This window comes from Cheilinus undulatus, linkage group 10, assembly GCF_018320785.1.
Source record: "Cheilinus undulatus linkage group 10, ASM1832078v1, whole genome shotgun sequence".
NCBI classification, from domain to species: Eukaryota; Metazoa; Chordata; class Actinopteri; order Labriformes; family Labridae; genus Cheilinus; species Cheilinus undulatus.
In genome coordinates, this window is record NC_054874.1 from 10,030,037 (window position 1) to 10,053,286 (window position 23,250).

Below are 23,250 nucleotides of genomic sequence, written 5' to 3' on the forward strand. Positions count from 1 at the left end.
CCATTATCTGTTTTGTGTAATGAAAAACACATTCAATATGAACACATCATTTTCACTGAATTATGTTTAATCACAAAGTGACAGAGTTTTGCACACAGCCTGACAAATAACTGATCAAACGATCACTGATCAGGTGTTCCTTATCCAGTGTTATATTGGATTAAATGGTTTATCATGTGGTCAATAATATATAGAATAATGAAAATCTTAAAACATGTAAAATGAAATTTCCTTAAATGATCAAATGCAAATTGAGGCACATTAAAGTTCTAGTTTGAACACAGTATTAAGTTAAAGGTCAAAAGTGTTGTCCTTCTGTATATTCTCTCACATTACAGGAAAAACAGCAGAGGTAAAAGTCACATGAGCATCAAGCAAAGACAAAAAGGGTGGATTACAAAAACTAATTCACTCCTCCCATGTCTCCCCTTCAAACCTACTGGTGAAGGAGGCTGGAAGTTCAGTAGCAGAACAATCAAACCTCGAGCCAAACTACATCTAGACTTTTTAAAATTTTTAACTAAAACTTCAAATTCAAGTCAAAATAATCCAACAAGTTTTAAAGATATCAGAATTAAAACTCAAAATCTGATTGTTCAAAAGAAAAAATATTTAAAAAAAGAGTTTGTGTTCTTCAAAACTTTTGAGTGGGATTAGGATTACTTAATTCCAGATAATCCTCATCCCATCATAGGTCTGGATCCAGGCTGTGTTACAGGGAAAAACACATATTTCCCAAATATATTTTGCACTAGACAGCTGTATTTCCTCAGTGGCAGAGTAGAACAGGCACCCACAGCATTGGGGCTGTAAAGAAAAAGTACAGCCCACAAATAAATAGCAAAAACAAAATTCTTAGACTAAATAATGAGTTTAGTATTTTGAGAATCTTTCAGTTTGTGAGGACAATGCACACAATATGAAAAAGTACTAATAATCCAGGATTGGTAACCTTAAAAGCCTTGTACCTGGATCGGTGTGAGTCTAAACAGGTTCCAGAAAATTAAGCTGGATCTTGATCCTTAGTACAAATAATGGATTTGCAGTCTGGATCATTTTAGTCCATATAAAACCTTAATAACAGCCTGACCAGTGAGTTCAAACCAAGTTGACAAGACATCTAAGCCCAAGGAAACATACGAGTGACCCGTGACAAACCACTTTGTTAATATAGGAATCATCATAATCAGAGAAGACCAACTAGTCTGAGGTGGTAGATGTGCAGACGAGTGAACAGGATGAACAGCAAAGGCAACAAAAAAAAAAAAAAAGCCATTTTGAAAAGTAGATCCTTACAACATCATATACACTATAAATATCTATTCTGTAGCGTTTGCTTCATCAGAACATAGAAAGTGAGATCATGAGTAGCGTTGACTGAATGTGGTTTTACAATGTCAGCAAACCTTCAGGATTTCCTCCTGTTACTACATTTCTAAACTTTAAATACTACTACAAATACCATTAGTCAAACTTTGGTGGCACAGTCGCACTCTGAAAAGGCAAATTTATAAATACAATTCATTATTCCACTTGTTTAGTTCATTTAGCAATAACTACATGTAGCATGTCACAAAATCTTTAGCTATCTCCTTAATTTTCATACAAAATGATGTTTTCCCTCATTTTATTTCCCAAACAGATGCATGGAAAATGATACAACAGAGTAGATGCATGACTTCTATTTCATCACAGTCAGTCAGCCATTGGGCTTGATGAAGACGGCATCAACCAAAAACAGCGTTTAGCTTGATGAATGAGAGCAGATTTTAATGGTGTTTAATGAAAACGACCACAAAATCTCCCATTAAATTTCCAATCCCAGAAAAACAACATGGGGTCATGAAATATGGAAGGGAGAATTATGAAGACTTTGGCAAAAGCAGACAAAAAGCAGTTGCTCAGAAAATCCAAAAGCACTTACACTTGTGGCGAAACTAGAATATTCAAAAGATGGACTACAGTGTGCCTCATGCCCAGTGTGCTCGACTGTCAAAGTTACATGCAGGCACATTAATGTGTACAGTAGGGGTGTAACGGTTCACAGAGGTCACAGTTTTTCTCATACTTCAGTTTGGGGTCATGGTTCGTGGTTGGCTTTGGCTCATCAGGAAAAGGCAACAAAGTCCAGGGTTTACATTACTCGGTTTCCCTTATATTCAAGGTTGCCAGGTCCAAGGATTTCCCGCAGAATTGGGCAACTTTTTATGTACTGCTGCGGGTAAATTTTTTTGTCCCCAGGTTGTGTGGACTCATTTTTGATGTTTTGTGTATGTGTGTTTAATATCCAAAGCAGAATAAACTACTTTATTTACCCTCAAATACAACCAAATCTGGTTAGCATAGAAGCAGGAAAACATAGAATATGGCACACAACAAAAGAGCCGCTGTGCCACACTGGCACATAGTCATACACGCCTCACACAGGAGCAGCACACCTGCACACACAAGCAATTTATGTGGTGTGGCAGAGGTTTTACTGGCTAATGTTGAATTTCAGCGCTGGGCTTGGTTTTGGGCTAGATTTGTCACTCAGACCTGGCAAAGCTGCTTGTGTCTTACTTTAAATTGACAGCAGTACAACGACATCTAGTGTTGTTTAGAGTTACTTGTAATGGTTGGTGCAGCCTGTGGTGTATTAGAAATGAGACAAAAAGAGGAAACAAAGTGTGCTGTGACACTGTCACAGATGTTACTAAATAGCTGATGCAGTTGCTTCTTGTGCAAAATCACAACTCTTGTACGCAAAAGAGGGACCCCGGACTGGCTAATATGTAAACACAGGACTGGACGCTGTAACGGGCCCTGAGTGGAGCACTAAAATACACTCCTGTAGCTGCTGCTCTCTACTTTTACATGTCCATGTTTAGCCTTTACCACGTGCTAGCATTGGTAATATCTACCACCCTCTGCTGCTCTTGCAAATGAATGCAACTTTTCTTTGTCGTGTGTTCTACTATTGTTGTAAATAGCAGTTAGAAAACAGTTATGAGTGTTGATGGTGCTGGTTATGGCATCATGCAGCAGCAGCAGCATGTTGGAGAAAGCTGTGACCCCTGCTATTTATTTGTTTTTTGTATGCTGTATTTATGACTGGTCTGGATATATATTTGGCTGCCCGCTGCAAAACAAATTGCCCTTCATCGGGATAATTAAGTGAGCTTTGAACCCTTGAGTGGTGCTGCCACTTAGGTCGGTGTGCAAATACTGCTGAATTTGCCTTTTTCTCCATTCAAACAACTTTGTCGTGACTCCATGCACCAAACTCTGACGAACCCAAATACCGTTACACCTTTAGTGTACAGCCTACGTAAAGGAGACAAAAAAGAAGCATTTAAACTCCTTTTCTTCACACAGAGACCTAAGCCAGATCTAATTTCAATTACCACTTTAACACTCTCCCATATTACTCAGAAGCTAAACTGGTCTGACTGCTTACTGTGTGTGTGGCGAGTGTGTAATGGGCATCTGTAATAATAGGTGACATGTCTACAGTATGAAAGAAAGCAGAAGTGTACACAAGGCATTTAAGAATAAATAATAAATGGATAAATTAAGTAGGATGGTTTGAGTTGTGCCTCACATGAGAAATGTTAAGAATCAGCCCCACTAGGTTAACAGCTAAGATACAGGCTGGAGTTAGAGGTATGTGTTAGGAATAGAAATACAGTTTTGCATACCTGCCAACATTTAGGTTAAGATGTGGGAAAGGACATACATTTTTTAAAAGTTGGGACACTTAAATTTGAGGTCTAGTGCTTTTATTTCCTGTGTTCTTTATGCAGCTATTCATCACAAAATTCTTTTTGCACAGAAAAAGACAAAAACACTTATTATGTTTCAGTAATAGCCTAAATTTCTTTCCGTCAACTCCCACTTGAAATTTAACTTGGGCTATCAATATTTAAAAGATTTATTGTGACTGACTAAGATCAACAAATAGTGCATTAATTTTTCTTTAAACTGTGATTGTCATACTTTACTGTCCCTTTCAGCACACTTTGGTGAAGCCACTGCAGTGTCTCCCTGCAGCCATCACTAGTGATGTAAAATAAACCCACCCCTGTTCCTTAAAGGTCACATATTATGCAAAATACACTTTTTCAGGCTGTTCTTACAAAAATGTGCCCCTGGCCTGTCCACAATATACCCCAAGAATCAGAAAAATCCTTTCATTCCACCCATCTTTTTCTCCACCCTTCAGAAACTGTGAGCTGAAACAAGCCGTACTCAGATTTTTCCTTCATGATGTCATGCCTCATCTATTTCCTGAGAGGGGCGGACTCAGACAGCTCATTAACATTTAAAGCCACAGACACAGAAACAGCTCATTCTAAGCAGGGCTGAAATAGGGTTTTTTTTTAGACCAAATCCAATACTTGAGTGTTTTTTTCAGCAACAAACTTCACAGGCATGCTTTGGGGACCTCTGAGACCAATATAAACTTGTCTTAAAGGGGTAAAATATGTGACCTTTAATGTCTCATTTTAATTTAAAAAACTCGGACACCTAAGCGGACAAGTCAAAGGTCATCTGCACTTCTTGGTATCAAACATGTATTTTTTTACTGTTCAGATACATAACAAGTTCCTTTTTCTGTGTTTGAGTTTACATTAAAATCTGCGATCTAACTATAAAAGCAGGTTTGTATCCAAACAGGAAGTTAATAATCATTAGTTGAATACAGTGCAAGAATTGAAAATGATACAAAAAGTTTAAATGTAATAAAAAGGATGTGATTAATAGCGATTAACAGAAATTCTGCGATTTATCTCAATTTATGGAATTAATTTGTTAGCCCTATTTTTAACATTAACATCATTCTTAAACCAATAATCCTGGTGCAATGACAGAGAGGTTTCCTTTGCTTTTCCTTATACAGATATAGGGGTATTAACTTTAGATCTGGTTTTTAATCCATAAATTCAACACGAGTACAAGGATGTCATATTTTCAGCACAGATGGAACTATGCGGCGCTGAAGTCCACGTTTACCCCCTTTTTTTTGTAGGACTGTTCATATAGGAGGAGAAATTGAATTGGGACATAAAACATTCAGGACTCTACGTTTATGAATTAGCCTGTTTATAGTAGGATCACAAAAAGTAAGGGACTCTCCCAAGTGAAAATACAAAACAGGAGGTAGCCACAAAATAAGGGCTAAACTAGGATTAAAAACAGGATTGTTGGCAGGTATGCAGTTGTTTTTATGTGTTAGAGGAGAGGTGGTATCGGCGGCGGCGGTGGAGGCTGTGGCGGCTCTAACATCTCATTGTCAACCTTGGTACGTTTGGTGCGCAGTGAGCGGTCGTGAGCTTTGCGAATGTGTCGGTACAGGTCGCCTGACTGCGTGTAGCTCCGGTAGCAGTAGTGACATTCGTATGGACGCGCACGCGTGTGAACAATGGCGTGGCGCCGTAGTGTGTATGTACATGAGAAAGTCTTTCCGCAGGCTTCACACGTGGGGACGTCATCTGCAAAGTTCCCTAAAGAGTCCTGGAAGTCCTGGAAGTAGGAAGGAGGGTCTGACTGATTCTGAGTGGTGGGCGGAGGATTGAAGGAGGCAGTATCCTGGGAGGAAGGGCCGGCGCCTGAGGAGGAGGAGGAGGGAGAGAGAGGGTAGGAGTAGTCGTTGGACTGAACGGTGATTTGTAAGAGGTCCTGCTGGTTGGAGGAGAGATACTGGGGGTTATTCAGGTCCTCCTCTTCAAATTCGTCATCTACGTCCATCACTGCATCTCCTTTTCCGCTTTCCTCTTGTTCCTCCTCCAACTCCTCGTCAGATATAACAATGGCCTCAACTTTAACTTTCACATTCTCGTCATCTTTATCGCCTGTCCTCACTCCACCACTATGAGATGCTCCTGCCTCAGGCACCTTTAAAGTTTGAGACTGAGCAGGGCGGGAGTCTAAACTTTGTTGCTGGAGTGAGACGGCACTTTGGATTCGAATCTGAGGGAACTCACTCTGCAATTGTGAGTGATTTAAGTGGGTTTCTCCATGTGAGGTTCCTGCTGGTGTCTGGATAAACATTACCACCTGCTGTCCTCCGCCTGATCCACCTCTGATGTCATTCTCTGAGGCGTTCCTCACAGAGTCCTGACTGGGTATTCTTGGTGTCTCCTGCTGAAGGGGACTGGGGCTGAGACTTGATTCTGAGTTTGAAAGAGCCACAACTGAGCGACCTCGGACCTGGCTCACCGGTACCAGGGAGGAAGAGGATGAGGAGGGCTGCTGGTTACCACTGTGAATAATAAAGAGACAAAAAGTTATGTTATTTAAGAAGAAGGTTGCTTGACAGCACTAAGACAAAATAGTTTTTTAATCATAATTTAAGAAATAATTGTCCTTTTTTAGCTGTACTTTTAGTTTAATTTGACAGGGACCTACATGGGACCTACATGTACACTATATGAACGTAAGTATTTGGCCACCTGACCATTACGTCAACAGGGACTGTAATGACATTGTATTAAAATACATGTACTTTCATATGGAGTGAGGTGGAGTTCATGTGAAAATCTTTGATTTACATATAAAAGCAGGTCTGTATCCAAATAAGTCAACTGCCTTTCGACAAAGATGGTAGAAAAACTAAGAATGACACAAAACAAATTTGAATGCAATTGGAATTTCTGAATGTGATAAAAAGGACACAATCAATAGCAAACAACTAGTGAAATTCTGAGATTAAAAGTATAATCTTTCAGACAGCCCTAAAGAATAATATTAAATAACTGAGAAAATCACACAAGCCTCATACCTGTAGGATTCTGTAGAGCTGCATGGACTGCAGAGTGCTGAACCTTCTCCCTGGCCCCCAGTCCTTAACCTGACATGAACTCCTGAGGCAGGTTCAGACCGGCCTGTGATCACCAGCTCCACACCTGGGGGCAGGGGAGGGGCGTCCATGCCAGGCTGTGTGGTATCAGCCAGGTTTGGACTGAGAGGAGTCTGGGCTCTTGATTTGTACACCCCCCCACCTGTTCTCTCCTCAGACTTCACAGCCTCCAGCTGACTCCTCTCTGCTGTGGTTACTGATGACAGTGATGCTATCATTGCTGCTGGATTTAAATGATCTGCCAAAGGTGCCATAGGCTCGGGTCCACTGTCAACCCCACCCTGTCTCCCTGTCTCTGTGGTTCTCCTTGCTCCAGCATTCTCCTCAGAGCGGGTGCTATCTGCTTCAGCCAGAGGCCCTCGCCGCTGCAGCCGTCTCTTGCATACTCTCACAACCTCGTTCATGTGAAGAAAACTTGCGGCAGCCAATACATCCTCTACTGGTGGAGACTCATTCAGGTGCAGCACGCCCTCATAGACAAAGTCCAACAGCAAGCCAAAAGCAGCCGCCGTGACAATATCGCTGTCGAGCGTGACAGAGCTGCTGATGCCATTCCCGCCACTAATCCCAGGAGAGTCGGAGTAGAACATGTGGAAGAAAGGTGAGCAGGAAGCCAAAACAGCTCTGTGAGCCAGGAAACGAGATGAGCCCACCAGGACGGTGCAGTCACAGAGGAAGCCTCGCTGCCGCTGGGAACGCAGAGCTGAGAGCAGCTGCTGGGAATGCTGGGGGAACTCCATCGCCTGAGCAGCAGAGAATGAGAGAGAATGAAAAACTGAAATGGCTCTTTATTACATTTTACCCAATGGAAAGACACCCTGGGCCCTACTTTACCATGAACTCTCTAGTTAAAGAGTGAAATATAAGGCTCTCTGTCAAATGTTCTTGCGCACTGGACCAACAGAGAGAACACTTTAGCAACCTTGGCAATAAACTGGCAGTTTTCTTTGAGGGCTGGGCAGTCTCAGATATTGGCTGTTGTCAGTTTTGACTGAAAACTCACCTTCACATTAGTATCTTGAACACCTAAAATATTTACCGTATGCATTTAAGGCTTTTGGCTTAAATGCATACCTCTCAAAATTGAGAGGTGTCTTTAGGCACCAATCAACTATCTCATTCAGGGGTCAAAAAGCAATTATTATTACCATAGTAACACTTAACTGCAGTATGAACCCACAGGTGATTCAGTAGAAACTACTTTCATGCAGCTTAACAAATTAACACAAACAACAAACAATTTGGGTTAGGGAAAGCTTTACGGTTTGACACAAAAGGCTCCTCTTGACTTGAACATTTCTGCCAATATTCACTACAGATATTTTGACTGTGAATATTGTCCTTTATTGGCTGTAAATATCAGCCATGCGTATAAATTTGTGAAGTTTTAGGCAGGAGCAACAGACCTACATCAGCTCAAGTCTTTTTTCTTTGTTCATCCTCATTTCTTCAACACTAAAATGTGTTTCAGGACTTAAGTCTTGAGTCTGAAATACATATTTCAATATCAGTATCGACTAAAATGAATCTGCGAATATCTACATATTGGATATAAGCAAAAATCCAATATCAACCATCCCTAGTCCTCAACTACCATTCTTATCTAACCCTCATGCTTCTTCTTTTCCAAATAAAGTTGATGTCTTTGCTTGTCTTTCTTCTTTGTTGCCCCAACTTCACCCTTCTTCTCTTTTTATATTCCTCCACACATCACTTTGAGCTGCTGATCACAACTACTTCAGGTATTTCCGAAGCTCTCTTCTGTGTTATCTCAGTTTATGGACTCTAAACCCCCAGGGCTTTAAATGTAATTGCAATGATTTTTAAAATGTCCTGCTGGTCAGAACAAAGTCTGCCCCCAAGGAAATTTATCATTGCTTAAACCATCAAGCTGTTTACTACTAGGGATGCAAGAGCTTATTGGTAGGATATAGCTGTTGGAAGAAATTAACTTATAATGTGAATGATCATATCAGTAGATGGGATATTTCTTTAAATAATCACAACTTATGTTTTGGCTAAAAACACATGCCTAAATCAGTTAATATTGGCTGTACAAACCAATAAGTTGGTGGAGTTTTAGGCTGGACCAACAGACCTATGTCAGCTGAAGGCTTTCCTTTATTCATCTTCATTCTTTACTCTTTCAAGCCTTGGTTCTAAACTGGTGGGTCAGACCAAAAAGTGGGTTGTGGATGTATGCCTGAAACAAAAATCTTTGGTAAAAAAGTCTACTATGTGCTTTTATTTTGAAGGATATGTCTCAATGTCTTGTTCCAAGTCCAGACTGCCTGATTTTCTTTAAAAACATCTGGCTATGATTGAAATATTTAAGAAATTGGGGCCGTGATTTGACATTTAGGACGCTGGTGGTGGGTCAATGTCAGACCAGGTAAAAACCGCTGCTTTAAAATTTTGTTTTGTTTTTTTGCAGACTAACATTTGTTGATTTGTTCATCGTAAAACTTTAAATTGTGTGTTTTAAGAACTGAAGTTTAAAGTTGGAACTACAGTCCAATATTGGTAGTGAAATGGTTTAGGCTTAAATTGTTTTGTAAATATCACACTGGATATCAGCAAAAATCCAATAAGGTGCATCCCTTGTTAAAATATTAAGCTTTTGTAGTTCAGCTTCATGGTAGTTTGGCAGTGTGCTGAATGATTTAAAGTTTTAAGTTTCCCAGCTAATTTGTTTTACATAAACTTTGTACAAAAATGAAGGAAATTTGTGTTTGGTAGATTACTTCTTTCTTGTAATGATGTTTCTTGGCAATACATTTTTATATACCGTTGGAAAGCCTGTTTATTACCTGTTTAAATGGTACCACATATGTAAGGAACAGGCATTTTTGGGATGAGGAGCAGAGCTGAGTATGTGGGTTACACCCATGAAAAATTTGCCAAATCTTCTCTGCCAGTGTCAAACAGCTCATTCTGCCATTGACTCGTTTATTGGATTGGATGACTGAAGTCTGAAGAAATAGGACACATTGGCACTTTAACAATTTATTCATTCAAGAAATTGGAGCCTCAGTAGCGTGTGGAAGAACCATACACAGCCACAACAGCCTGGTACCTCCTCATTATGCTGGTCACACACTGCTGTGGGACGGCAACCCATTCTTCAACCAGCGTTTGTTGCAAGTCAGCCAATGTGGTTGTGTTGGTCACTCTGGCACCAAGGTGATACCACAAGTGTTCAATGGGGTTGAGGTCAGGACTTCTGGCAGACCATTCCATCCTTTCCACTCTCAAATTCTGGGGGTAGTCTCTGATGAACCCCATCATGGGGTTGAGCATTGTAATCTCTTAGGATAGAGTTCGGTCCTGGATTTTGAACATATGGGATTGCCACTGGTTGCAGAATCTCATCTCCATATCTTTCTGTATTAAGACTGACAATTGATTGGCACCTGAACCTCATTACCCAGGGGTACCAGAAGCTCAAAATAAGAGTCAATAGCAATAGCAATCCCCATCCTCTGCAGCTCACAAATGCATGTTCCTTACAGATGTGGCACCATTTAAATGGGAAATAAACAGGCTTTCCAACGGTATAAGATTTATTGCATGCATATATATCCACATGTAATAATCAGCCTTCTCTCACTTTCTACTTTATAGCTTTTGAGCTGTACTGTTATACTATTACTTCTATATGATCAATGTGTAAAGCAACGCATCTATTTTGTATGTAATGTATTTATGTTTTGTTTTTGTTTTTTTTTTAAGTTTTCAACTTCTCCCATTTAAAGCAATAGCTAGAGTTGTAATTAGCCTCAAACACATGGAAATGAAAACGCTGTTGGGTATGTCTGGAGGAAAAAAGGCGTCTCTAAATATGAACAACACAAATATGTCACGGCGAAACAAAAACACATTTCAGGGACACGTTTTTAACAGATTCCATGGAACTATGTAGACGATAAAAGAAAGTTTATTACGGTGTCTTTAGTCTTCACGCTGACAGCTGAGGGTCGTTCATGTCTGAAGTGACGTTTTCATCGGGACCAGCTCAAATTCTTCAGTCAGCTGGCAGCTTCGTGTGAGAGGACATCTCAACTCCAAACGCTGTGTACACAAAAGACAACCAAAACCATGTAGGTGAGAACGAACATGACATGCTATAATCGTAAAAAAAGAAAGAAGAAGTCCAACAGGGAAAACAAGCAGAAATCAGACAACGCTTGACCAGTTATGCTAACAATAGTTAGCAGAGTTAGCTTCGCTTCAGTGTTAAACTCTATCACCGGGAGCTTCTGAAAACAGAGTTCTTTAAATAACATTAAACCACATTGCCGAGAAATGCACACAGCGAAGCCTTGGTTGCGATAGATCTTTTTTTCGAAGACAGGATAGATATATTCATACCTGCAGATGTTGTCTGGATGATGTTTTCCTCTTGGCCAAAAATGTATCTTTTCCTCTGTGGTACCACTAGTGTGTGCTAAGTAGACAACAGCGCCTCCTACAGGCGAACAGCGAAAACAGTCAGGAAGTGACACCTTGCACGTTTGACAGGATTGTGTTCAACACAAGTGAGATATCGTGTTAGAATTAAGCGGTGTATGGCAGAATGACAGATAACCTCATTTTATGATCTGAGAGTCGACCCGCGGTTGAATGGATAGTGGCAGGAGAGGGAGAGGAAGAGGAGGAAGAGGAAGGCGAGTAAATCGTGGAGGGGAGGTATGAGATTTCTACCACATGAACTGGGATTTTAATGCTTTTTTTAGATTCAGAGACTGATTGTTTATCATTGCACTCTGCCTGGCAATCAGTGAAAGCCGTACAAATGATTCTGAATGGTTATGTCCCATGTTTAAATAACAGCCATACTTAAAGCTGTGTGTTGACTGGGTTTATTTTGAGAAAGTCCTTCTCCCCTACTAGGACAGAGATGTCCGCCTGTCTAAATCCATGTCTTACGCTCTACGCCATGGAGCCAACCAGATGGGTCTTCACATGGGTTCAGGTCAGCACCTTACAGCACTTCAAGCTCTGGTATGGGTGACAGATTTCTCAGGACAAGTATGGCTTGTCCAGTCCCTAAATAAACTCGATGCATGAATATAACTATATTATTATAGCAAATAAATATAGAACTGTCAGTATTAATGCATTATTGCTGGTATTGCACTGCAGCATCTCCCTGCAGCCACAGTAATGTAAAATACTGGTGCATCCAAACAATTAGAATATCATGAAAAAGTTCCTTATAATCTGGTGATTTAATTAAAGAAGTTAAACTTCCATAAACTCTAGATTCATCTTATGCAAAGTGAAATATTTCAAGACCCAATCTCAAAATTGTGGAATATTTCAAAACATCAGTCTGTCAGTTCGTGGCACTGCTGGGATGTTATGAAGCACAGACTGCTCTGATAGCAGCCCTTAGCTTGTCTGTATTGTTGATTCTGGTGTCCCTAATCTTCCTCTTTACATTTCCCCGGAGATTCTCCATGGGGTTCAGGTCAGGCCAGTTGGCTGGACAATCAAGCACAGTAATGCTATCGTCAGCAAACCAGTTTCTGGTAGTTTTGGCTTCGTTGGCAGGTGCCAAGTTCTGCTGGAAAAGGGAATCAGTATCTCCATAGAACTTCTTAGCATATGGAAGCAAGTAGTGCTCTAAAATGTCCTGGCTGACAGTGTTGACTCTGGACTTGATAAAGCACAGTGGACCAATAAAGGGACCCCAAACCATCACTGACTGGGGAAACTTCACACTATATTCCAAGCAATTTGTATTCTGTGCCTCTATGATCTTCCTCTAGAATCTGGGACATTGATTTCCAAATGAAATGCAAAATTCACTTTAGTCTGAAAACAGGACTTTGGACCAGTGAGTAATGGTCCAGTTCTTTTCCTCCTTTGCCCAGATGAGAAGCATATAGCATTGTCTGTGTTTCAGGAGTGGCTTGACACTAAAAGCATGACACTTGTAGTCCATCTCCTTCACCCATCTGTGTTTGGTGGCTCTTACTCCACTGTCTCCAGCCTCAGTACAGTCCTTGTGGAGCTCGTTTGTTTGAAAATCCTCTGAAGTCTGATCTCATACCTGTTGCTTGTGTTCCTTTTTCTTACCACATTTTATCCTTCCAGTCATCTTTCCATGAATATACTTCGATACAGCCTCTGAGAACAGCCCGGCCTTCAGCAATGACCTTCTGTGGCTTGCTCTCCTTGTGCAGGATGTCAAAGATGGTCCTCTGGACAACAGTCAAGTCAGCAGTCTCCTCCAGGATTGTGTGTACTGAACCAAAATGAGAGAATGGAGGCTCAGGACTTTTTAGACTTTTCCACAATACTTAAATTTTTTGAGATAGTGGATTTTTTTATTTTCATGGGCTGTAAGCCATAATCATCAAGATTAAAACAAAACAAGTCCTGAAATGTTTACATTTGTAAGGGATGAATCTAGAATATATTATTTCTTGAGAAATATGACAGGTACAAAACTATATCAAAGATATTTATCATGCTTTTGCAGGGCTTTGTGACTTGCACACAGATACATTCACACACAAAGCATCTTTAAAGAATATCTGCAAATTATTCATTATTTTAAAGCCGTTATTAAAGTACTTAATAATACCAGGATGTTGATGTTAATTGGAGTTACACATTGGAGTAAAATTTAGTTTTCATGTTTTAACTACTATTGATACTGTTTTTTTAATGAATAGTTTATGAAACCAATGCCTTTATTCCTGAAATGTTTACATTCAGAATAACCTTTACATCTCTTAATCTCATAGATGGCTTCCTGTTTGTGGAGGACCTCCTATCCCACCCACAGTTCCACTCATACTCACTGGAAGATGTGGAAAGAGTTGTGGCCACAAACGACAAGCAGCGTTTTAAGCTTCGCCCCCATCCAGAGGATGGACGGCTGCAGATTCAAGCTTGTCAGGGACATTCGATACAGGTACGTTAAGTCAGAAATCTTCAGGGAGGAACATCCTAAGAACCCAGAATAACCCTTACAAACCCCATTGAAACCCCAACAAATATACATATCACAAATGTCAAAATACAAATATATGTATTGACTGTTTCTTTGTAACACAGCCACGTCCATTTGTAGTCATAATGTTACCTCAGCTCATAGGGAGGGCCAACACCACCAGGTATATCAAGAAGACAGTTGAAGCTCAGGCGCCAGGTGATCAGCATCAGCATGACTAATACAGATGGATAAAGTCTCCTGTCATGTGCAGTGTTTCTCAACCATTTCACCCTGTCATTGTCCAGCTACATGCTACTTCAGCCTGGACTTGGACATGACCTTGTAATGACAAATCAAAATCACAGTGACAACTGAACATTGAAAAAACACCACAACCTCATTTCCAAAAAGGTTGGGGCACCACTGGGTGTAAAAGGGGCATTCTAGAGAGGCAGAGTCTTTCAGAAGTAATGAAGGTCAAGAATGACAGTGTTCAAAATTATGAACCATTATGCCAAGAGCTGTGAGTGCGGCAACAAAGGGTGTTTTCACACCTGAAAGTCAAGATCAAGGTTCACATTTTTGGTGCATTATATATAACCTTGGCACAAAAAGTAAGAAACTTTCTATTATGTTATTTCTTTGATGTTACATTTGTAAGGAACATGCATTTGTGGGGTGAGCAGCAGAGCTGAGAATGTGGGTACCAGAAGCTCTAAACAAGAGTCAGTAACAACAGCAGGAAAAGCTGTTTGGCATTGGTAGAAAAGATCTAGCAAATTTTGGGGCTCAACCCACATACTCAGCTCTGCTACTCATCTCACAAATGCATGTTTCTTACAAATACAAATACATGTTTATTTCCCTTTTAAATGTAGCACCATTTAAAAGGGAAATAAACAGGCTTTCCAACTGTATAAGTTTTACTGCCAAGAAGCACTGTTACAACAAAAAAATAAAACCAAACATAAATTTTCTTAATTTTTGTGCCAGATTTATTTGGTCGGGTTGGATTTGCTCTCACACTGTAAATACTGCATATGGACAAACAGACTTTCCATGACAAACAGCTACGTGGGTTACATGTCTCTATACTTTACATTGTTTGGTTACTTGGCCAATGGGTGTCTGATGTCAGCATGTTGAATAATGCCCAAGCTTGTATGCTGTAAACAATTAATGAAATAGTAATTTTGGCCTTCAAATCAACGTTGATTTAGCACAAAAATTAAGAGCAGTATATGGCTAGGCTAGTTCTCCTTATGAGCTTCCTCATTGGTTGACAACTTCATCGTCGTAGATAGGAAAGGAGAAGACAGAAAGAAATCCTGTGAGCCATGTCAATGCTAACTCAGGAGAGAAGGTGAGTGGTGTGATTGCGCACCTTCATACACTGCTGCCACAGTTTCTTTATCTGCGGATGGTACTGTTCTCCCATCCTCTCGTATCCACTCTCTTTTTCCATGGCTGAACAGCTGCATTCATCATCAAGTCCAGGGGCGGATCTGGAAAAATATTCTGAGGGTGGCAAGAGGGTGGCAGGAGATTTTTTTGGGGTGGCAACCCAAGGCAAAGTGTATTTGCTGATTCAATCACATTATCAACTGATATTTACATGGAAAGCCTCCAAATTAAGATATGTTGATTCAATAAAGTTTGGCTCCCTTTTTTGTGGCACATAAGTAAAACTATTGATAAAAATAGACACTGTGAAAGACAATAACTAAATGAATTCTAACCAAATAACTAAATGGTGCCGCTTTACAACAAAATACTTCTTTTTGCACTTCTACACCAGCAGCAGGCACCTAGTTTATGCAAAGGCTGATACAATAAGTGTTTTGAGTAAATATAATTGTAACTGGTGTTTGTCAGTGTTAACAAGGGATATTTCTATCAATCGTTAGTCCAGCTTGAGTGCACCAGTCAGTTTATTTGCAGACTTCATTATCATACATCCAGTATAAATTAACTACTTTCAAAGCTTCAATATATCAAAAGAAAAGCAGCTGATAATTGAAAATGTGGATGCATATAAAAGTAGTCAGACCTGATATGAGCACAGAGACCACTGTCTTTGAGTTTGGTCTTTTTTTATCACAGCACTAATCAACTGAAATAAAAACAGTCTTCAGGTCAGGAAAAAGGTCAACAAGGGAAACCATAAGTGACATATTTGGACTGTGGAGCCTTCTTTAGCCTCCTCCTTTAAGGTTTTTGCAGAAACAGTCCTATTTCAGCTGAGCTGGCTCTTCACACCTGGATTTGGATGTCTAGAGGATGGAGAGAAAAAAAAGATTTAAACTTCCATTGAGTGTTACTGATTAAAATATGAACTACTAATAACACAGTCGACACATTTTGAGTGGAAGGGGATTTTAAGTTGTGAAAAATCAAACTAGCTGAGATTCATGGCTCTACCAGTGTTTTAAGACTCTGCAAAACCACGTCCTGTTTCATGACAAACAAAAGAATTGTCATGACTACGGTTTTTGATATGACTTGAGCTTAAGCTGACTTGAACCCACTGGCAGTTGCAAAAAAAGACTACAACAAACAACAATCATCATAAACATTTAGTATTCATGTTCAAATGACATTTGTAGGAAACTATTACCATTTAAAAACCAGTGATTTTTACTCTCCCACCAATAAATTAAATCCCTGCAAATGTAATAGTTAGTAAGATTGAGAGAAATTAGTTATTGCATTTACAGTGGGCAACTGCTTTTACTTATTGCACTTGTGGAATTATTATGTTAAAAACTGTAGATTTGTATTTCGTTTGTTGCTTATTACATTTGTGGGCAGTTGAAACATTTGCAGGTGTAACACTTTTTCCCTACACCCACCAAAATGACACCAAACTCCAACACAGAGAATGTGTGAGTTTAAGGGTGTCTGATACCCAGTGTGAGGTGAAAATCCAGTGAGAAACATGGTGGATTTAAATTTAAATGAATTGTATTTTTTTTATGCAGACTCTCAACTTTAGTTAATTTTCGCAGTGTGACTGCAATATTGAGTGAACCATGCAGGATTTAGGAAATAGACAACCTATGTAGAGGTTCAAAAATAAATGGGGAAATTAACAGAAATGAAAGAAAGCAATCATTCGTTCTATCAGTAAATCTATTAATAAATCATTCTCTACTGCTTTCTCTCTGATTTTAAATGAAACACAGAGAGATCCTTAGGCAATACAATACTCTTCTTGTTCCACGGAGAGCGCTCAAATATAATGAGACAATTTACACCTTCAGAACATCAATTTCAATCTCATCGTGAGGTGAAATATGCTGTAAGTCCCCTGGAAATCAATTTTAGATGATAATCAAATTTGAATCATCCAAATGAAGTGTAATGAGTGCAGGGTGACTGTACAAAGTACATTTAGGAATAACACAGACTCCTCTGCTTAAATGCGTCTTTAACTTTGATTGCATTCGCCTTATTTTTGTCCCTCTAGAATCTTTTAAAGATGTATCTGATTCAAATACTTAAATAGAGGTAGGATATGAGATGAATGCAAAGCATCAGGGAGCTTAATTTTTGGTTCTACCCTCAGTTTTCTTCCAACTATAACCATCAAATTTTACAAGAAGAGCTTCAGCAACAATTTTTTATCACTCCCAGGTTCTCCTTAATCATTAGGGCAGGTTCCTCCCATGTTTGGGCATTTCAAGGACCACATTGTCAAAAAGCTCACATGATTTGCAGCTATAAATGTTTTTATTTATTAGCAGTTATTAATTAGCACTTATGCTGTTATTTATGTTCTGCAGTGTGGTTCCCCATGCCCTTCCTTGAGCTTACATGGATAGCATCAAGCAGGAACAGCACACGTTCTTGCTCTTCCTTTGCCGATAAGGAAAACCTGAGGCAGGGGAAGAAGCAGCAAAAAACCCAGAGCAGAGCAGGCATCAGTGACAACAGAATGACATGATTAAGCCCAAAGCAGAATGAAGGAGGAGCTGGGGTGGAGGAGGGTTGCAAGAGCAGCTTTCAGAGAGAGCAGCAGAGCATAGACAGACTAGGGAAGTTTAAACATGGCATGGAGAGAAGCAGCAAAAGTCCCAGAATGGAGCAAGCATTAATGACAACAGAATGACATTAAGAAGGAGAAGCTGGGGTGGAAGAGGGTTGCAAGAGCAGCTTGCAGAGAGAGCAGCAGAGCATAGCCAGGCTAGAGCAGTTTAAATATGGCAACCTGTGTAAGATTAGCCAACAGCGCAAATCGGCTAGCTGTCAGCTGATGAGGGCTTGCTTAAGATCAGCTGATTTCAATTGTGGCAGGGCTTGACTCTGTGGTCTGCCTAAACCAACGCTATTCTCTCAATTTTCCCCCCTGTTTTAAAATTTAATCTCGTTATAATAACCCTAGAGTAATAACCCTTATTTTAAATGCTGTGTTAATGTTGTTTGTATTGCTGTGTTCAGGTAAAAGATTTAGAACTGAAACCGGTCCTGGCTGGTTCTCCAGACTGTCCCTCTGAAGCTATCCATGGCTCCTACCTCCGTAACTGGAGCTCCATTCAGCAGCAGGGCCTGAGCCGCATGAAGAGGACACACATCCACCTGGCACCTGGCCTGCCAGGGGAGGATGGAGTTGTCAGTGGTAAGCCATGTTTGTTTTTTTGTGTCAGCTAAACATTTAGATAAATAAGGCCCCACAGTGTCATTTATTTTCCTGGCAGGCATGCGGAAGGACTGTGATCTGGCTGTTTACATTGATGTCCCTAAAGCTCTTGCTGGTAAGGTTAAAAATCAAACAAATTGCTCCCAAAAATCTTAATTCAGCTTATTTGTCCAGCAGGAATCTCTCATGCGTGTGTTATTGCTTGTATCTCGCTACACAGATGGTATTGAGTTCTTCTGGTCTGAAAATGGTGTGTTGCTGACTGCAGGCGACTCAGAGGGAAAACTTCTCCCTAAATACTTCAGCAGAGCCTTAAGACTAAAACCTACAAGTAAGAGGAAAATAAATATTGACATTATTTTCCTTTAATGTTTTATTCAAGGGAATACAATGTTTTCCTTTTCTGTGTTCCAGGAAGCATCCTGCCACTGCAATAATGGACAGGGATACTGCTGTGTAATCTGACTGGCCCAGCATCCAGTGGTTGGTTAATGTTTATCTTAGTTACCATGGTAACACTTGACAATCCAAGTGAGGTGATTTTGACCGGCATAAAAAAAATCCGAACACATATTACACCAAGCAGAGCTTAGATGCTTTGTTTGTTTATGAAAGTTTAAAGCTCCTGTGAGGAACTGTTGGTGTTTGTTGATTTTGGCGCCCCCTATGGACAAAGATGCCCCTCCAATCTCCATGCTCCTCCTGTCAATAGTATTTCTAACTACAATTCTTATCCTGCTTTCTTTAAAGGTCACCTGTTATGCAAAATACACTTTTTCAGGCTTTTATAACAAAAATATGTGCCCCTGGCCTGTCCACAATCCCCCCCCAAAAATAAGAAAATGCCCATCCCCCCTCTCTTTCTCCACCTTTCAGAAAATATGTGTTGAATCAAGCCATTCTCAGATTTTCCCCTCATGATGTCATGTTGAGAGTTAGCTTTGCCCCCAGCTTTGGTTGGCCGTCCCCACTTGGATGAAACTTTTTTGATGTAATGGGTAACACAATGTGTTAGTTTTGCAATTCAAGTAATCTGTTATTAGTAACTTTTTTCATTAAAGTAATCCATTACTGAAAAAAAAACTCCTATTTCCTGTTTCTTTTATACCTGACATGCTGGATAGACTTTTTTCATTTATATTCATTTCATGGATATATTTCAGATTTCTGGGAAACCTCCCATACAAGGCGTTTGGGAAGGGCAGGACTTTTTGAAAAGTTCTCAAAAGGTGATTGGATGAATGTGCTGTCACTTAATACAGGCCAATCAGAGTGATGAGAAAAAATAAGGTAGGAGACATTCGGAGCTCCAGTAGTAACCTGAGTTCAACAGGCTGCCATAGTATATGAACAGTGGAGCAGTATTAATTTTGGCAGCTATTTTTAATTTTAGTCTTAGTTTTAGTCTTTAACTGAAATGCATTTTAGTTTTAGTCACATTTTAGTCATTTCTATCCTTTTAGTTTTAGTCGCTGAAAACTCAAACAATTTTAGACTGGTTTTAGTCCAGTTCTATGCATTCTCCCAAACCTGAGGTCCCTGCTTTCTACAGCTGAGAGGCAGAAGAGATACAGCTGCAATTTTTTTTTTTTTTTTTTCTGGCAGATTTACCCACAGTGAAAAAATATCACAGATTTTGAATGTCCGATGAAAACTATTTTACATTTTAGTTTAATTTTAGTCATCTTGATGAAAACTAAACTTAGTTTTTGTCAGTTTTAGTCAACACAGATCTGCTTTTGTTAGTTTTAGTCTAGTTTTTGTCATTGGAAAAAAGGCTGTGGATAAACATTTTTAGTCATAGTTTTAGTTGACGAAATTAACACTGCCGTGGAGTTTCGTGGTGAAACTCTGACAAAGAGAGTTTCTCACCAAAGTCAGTCTGGAGGTGTGCAAAAACATCTCTGACAAATCAATCTTTTAATGTGGCTCTTTGTTCTTGTTTCAATAAAGAAATGTTGTCCAGTTCTGATTAAACTGCTGTTATACTACAGCTGCATCCGTGCTAATAGTTACCATGGCAGTAGCCATTGTATACATGACAAGCCCCACCTGTAACAATTGCAAACTAATGCTGAAGCAGGCAAGGGTTAACAGCAGAGCCAAAACATATTTTCACCATAAGAGGCTTTCAGAGTTGTTTTCTTCTTTCCCTTTATTTCATACAGAAATGTCATCAAGTTCTAATAAAACGACCACTGGACTATAGCTACATCCAAGCTAACCTCCTCACTGGTGTCAGCTATAGCTATCAGCTTTCAGAACAACCTTGTTCTTCTCAAATGATGCCGATTGGTCCAAATTGTTCTCAGTTTCTCAGAAATGTTGTGGATTGGAGGTGTGAAAGACAGACTGATGACGAACTGGCAAATCTGTCTGCTTTGCAAGGTTAGTCTCTTTTATGCCTCCCCTCCCAAAAAAAGAAAAAAGAAGCTCCACAAAGCATCTGCACTGTTTCTGTTTCTCTCCTTCATGTTGACACACAGGGGCATGCTGGCAGAAGATAAACACAGCTCTTTGCCCAGTGGCACAACTGTAGAGATACAGACTGTAAAGATGCTCAGAAACTAACTCAGTATCTTTTAACTTAGGAAATGGCCTATTAAGTTTACACTGCTGTTTAATTAACCAGTACTAGTGCTTTAACTGGTAATGGAATAGATTGGTTCCTTTATTAAAATGATGATTTTCTTTTTGTGTTAGTATCAAGCTAACAACCAAAGATATATCTGCTTGTTCATCTGTGCAAAACTGTATCTTGAGATCTTTAATTGTACAACAAATTTTAAACAGAAAAAAAAAAATTAAAATGGACATTTTTCTCCATAGCAGAAAGTTTAGATGGAAAACTGTGTACTTTGTGGATGTGCTACTAAAAACCATCAGCAGGTGGTGCTCTCTTCACTTGCTCTTTTTTGTCTTTTCTTTTAGTTCATTGAGGAAGCTGGTTTCTCGAATGTTCAGACAGAGGATCGGACAGAAATCGAGGTGATAAAAACAGAGCTGCAGAGAGCTGAGGCAATCAAAGATTAATTCAACACTCAGGCACACATGTACAAAACCAAATATGTCAGAATTACAAGGTTACATAAATGACTGCTAATCAATCTTTCCTACTTCCTCTGCAGGAATTTTTTGAAGAATACGGCAATTGTAAACAGATGGAGAGAAAAACTGGAACAATCTAACAGTGGAGATCAAAGATGTGGACTCTTATGCAAAAAGGGTGAAAGATTAAGTGAATTCAGTGAGAATGGAGAAGATAATGACAGAAAAATTGAGCTTCTTTCCCTATTTTATTTATATTTATTGTCTGTGCTTTTGTATTTAGCACTTTATATTGTGAATCCTCAAAAGCGTGTCCATGTGCTGACAATTGGAAAACATTTACACAACAATCACAGTAGTTCTACACTGATGTGATAAAACTAGGGATCATGTCACATACTCAATTAAGATGAGCTCAGTAGTTTCTCATTCCCATGTAATTTAAATTGATTACATTTAATCATAACATTTAACCTTTTGTCACATTTTGTTAATGTGGAACAACGTTGAATTAAACGCTGTTCCTTTACTGCTCTGACACATTTTTGATCTTTTGAGTCTCCCTAAAATATGAAGTAAGGCTATTCAAAAACATGACAAATGCTGTAATACAGTTTAACTGAACATAAACATTTTTCAGTGTCTTTTTCTTTCATTCTCCTCCTTTTCTGCATCAACACACCGCTGCATTCAGGTCTTCCTCTGATCAAATCAGTACAGTAGATCTTCAGACCGTTGTCTCAGAACTGCTGTTGTTCTTTTCTTAACTTCTGACACAGACTCAAAACTTTGAGCACAAATTTGTTTTTAGGAAAAGGAAAAAGCCACATGGTGCTAGATCAGGTGAATAGAGAGGGTGATCGAGCACTGTGGTCTGCTTTTGGGTCAGAAACTGCTTTACTGAGAGCTCAGTGTGAGCTGGTGCATTGTCTTGATGAAGATTGAAACCATTTTTCCCCAATCGTCTCTTTCTGTAGACTTTTCTCACATTTTTTTTTACTTGTTTGTAAAAGTATTGATTCACTATTGACCCTTCTGGATCCCAGTCCTCCAAAATGAAACCCTTAATGTCAAAGAAAATTTCAATATGGCCTTGAACTTTCTTCATACTTGGTGATGATGGTGTTTTCCAGTGCATTGACAGCTATTTTGTCTCAGGATCATATTGAAAGATAAAGGTTTTATCACGTAATCACTCCTTCTAAAAAATTTGGATTATTACAATTTAGTCCAAAATGTTTTCACTAATTTGCTTGCATTTTTCTTTTTAATCTTCACTCAGAAGTTTTGGGAAAAGTTCAGCACACACTTTTGTCATTTTTGAATTTTCATGCAAATTTGGGGAACTGTCTCTTTATCAGTGGAGACCATTTCTGGTATCATTCTTATACCGAGTCATCAATCATTTTGAACGATTTGCTCAATCTGCTTAATGTTTTCAGAAGTTTTGATGTGCATGGACGCCCATAACATTCATGGTCTTGGACATCCTCTCTGCCTTCACTAAATCTTTTGTGCCACTCAAGCATACGTTAATGTGAAATGCAGTGTTCCCCATTCACCTCAGTGAATGTACGAAGAGATGTAGCTGCTGTTTTGTTCAATTTCACCAAAATTTCAAGTAAATGTCTGACTCAACTTTTAAGCTTATAGTTTTCCGATGCCTTAGCAAAAATATGTGAACTTCAATCAGTAGCTAGCAGTGAACTGAGGGCGCCATTTATTGGAAACTTACAGTAGTTGTGTGTGAAAAACCAACCTTTAATATCTTAC

At 39.4% G+C, this 23,250-nt stretch overlaps 2 protein-coding genes across 5 annotated transcripts; one reads left to right on the plus strand and one right to left on the minus strand.

Annotated features, from left to right (window-relative positions):
- Window positions 1-4,421: 4,421 nt before the first annotated feature.
- On the minus strand, window positions 4,422-11,283 carry zbtb3 (zinc finger and BTB domain containing 3). The gene is made up of 4 exons (XM_041798239.1): window positions 11,213-11,283; window positions 10,786-10,912; window positions 6,764-7,584; window positions 4,422-6,244 (listed from the first exon to the last, which is right to left on the minus strand). The coding sequence occupies exons 3-4, from the start codon at window positions 7,579-7,581 to the stop codon at window positions 5,215-5,217; spliced, it is 1,848 nt and encodes a 615-aa protein (XP_041654173.1). The 5' UTR covers window positions 7,582-7,584; window positions 10,786-10,912; window positions 11,213-11,283; the 3' UTR covers window positions 4,422-5,214.
- trpt1 (tRNA phosphotransferase 1) lies at window positions 10,916-21,781 on the plus strand. Of its 4 annotated transcripts, XR_005992511.1 has the most exons (9): window positions 11,366-11,530; window positions 11,735-11,816; window positions 13,600-13,769; window positions 18,231-18,408; window positions 18,488-18,544; window positions 18,650-18,760; window positions 18,844-18,912; window positions 21,361-21,417; window positions 21,558-21,781. XR_005992511.1 is itself a non-coding variant. In XM_041798242.1 (8 exons), exons 1-7 carry the CDS (start codon window positions 11,465-11,467, stop codon window positions 18,864-18,866), a joined length of 687 nt encoding a protein of 228 aa, XP_041654176.1. In that variant the 5' UTR covers window positions 11,366-11,464; the 3' UTR covers window positions 18,867-18,912; window positions 20,742-20,817. The 4 variants fall into 4 exon arrangements, 3 of the variants coding, with proteins under 3 accessions (XP_041654177.1, XP_041654176.1, XP_041654174.1); XM_041798242.1 differs by lacking the exons at window positions 21,361-21,417; window positions 21,558-21,781 and adding an exon at window positions 20,742-20,817; XM_041798243.1 differs by lacking the exons at window positions 11,366-11,530; window positions 21,361-21,417; window positions 21,558-21,781 and adding an exon at window positions 10,916-10,945 and having other exon boundaries at window positions 18,844-19,444.
- Window positions 21,782-23,250: the final 1,469 nt, after the last annotated feature.

Coding starts and splice junctions, on each gene's coding strand:
- zbtb3 (XM_041798239.1), bottom strand. CDS start 7,581: ATGGAGTTCCCCCAGCATTCCCAGCAGCTGCTCTCAGCTCTGCGTTCC. Junction 6,245..6,763: donor AGCTCTACAGAATCCTACAG/GTATGAGGCTTG, acceptor TATTATTCACAG/TGGTAACCAGCAGCCCTCCT.
- trpt1 (XM_041798242.1), top strand. CDS start 11,465: ATGGATAGTGGCAGGAGAGGGAGAGGAAGAGGAGGAAGAGGAAGGCGA. Junction 11,817..13,599: donor GGGTCTTCACATGGGTTCAG/GTCAGCACCTTA, acceptor TTAATCTCATAG/ATGGCTTCCTGTTTGTGGAG. Junction 18,545..18,649: donor TGTCCCTAAAGCTCTTGCTG/GTAAGGTTAAAA, acceptor CTCGCTACACAG/ATGGTATTGAGTTCTTCTGG.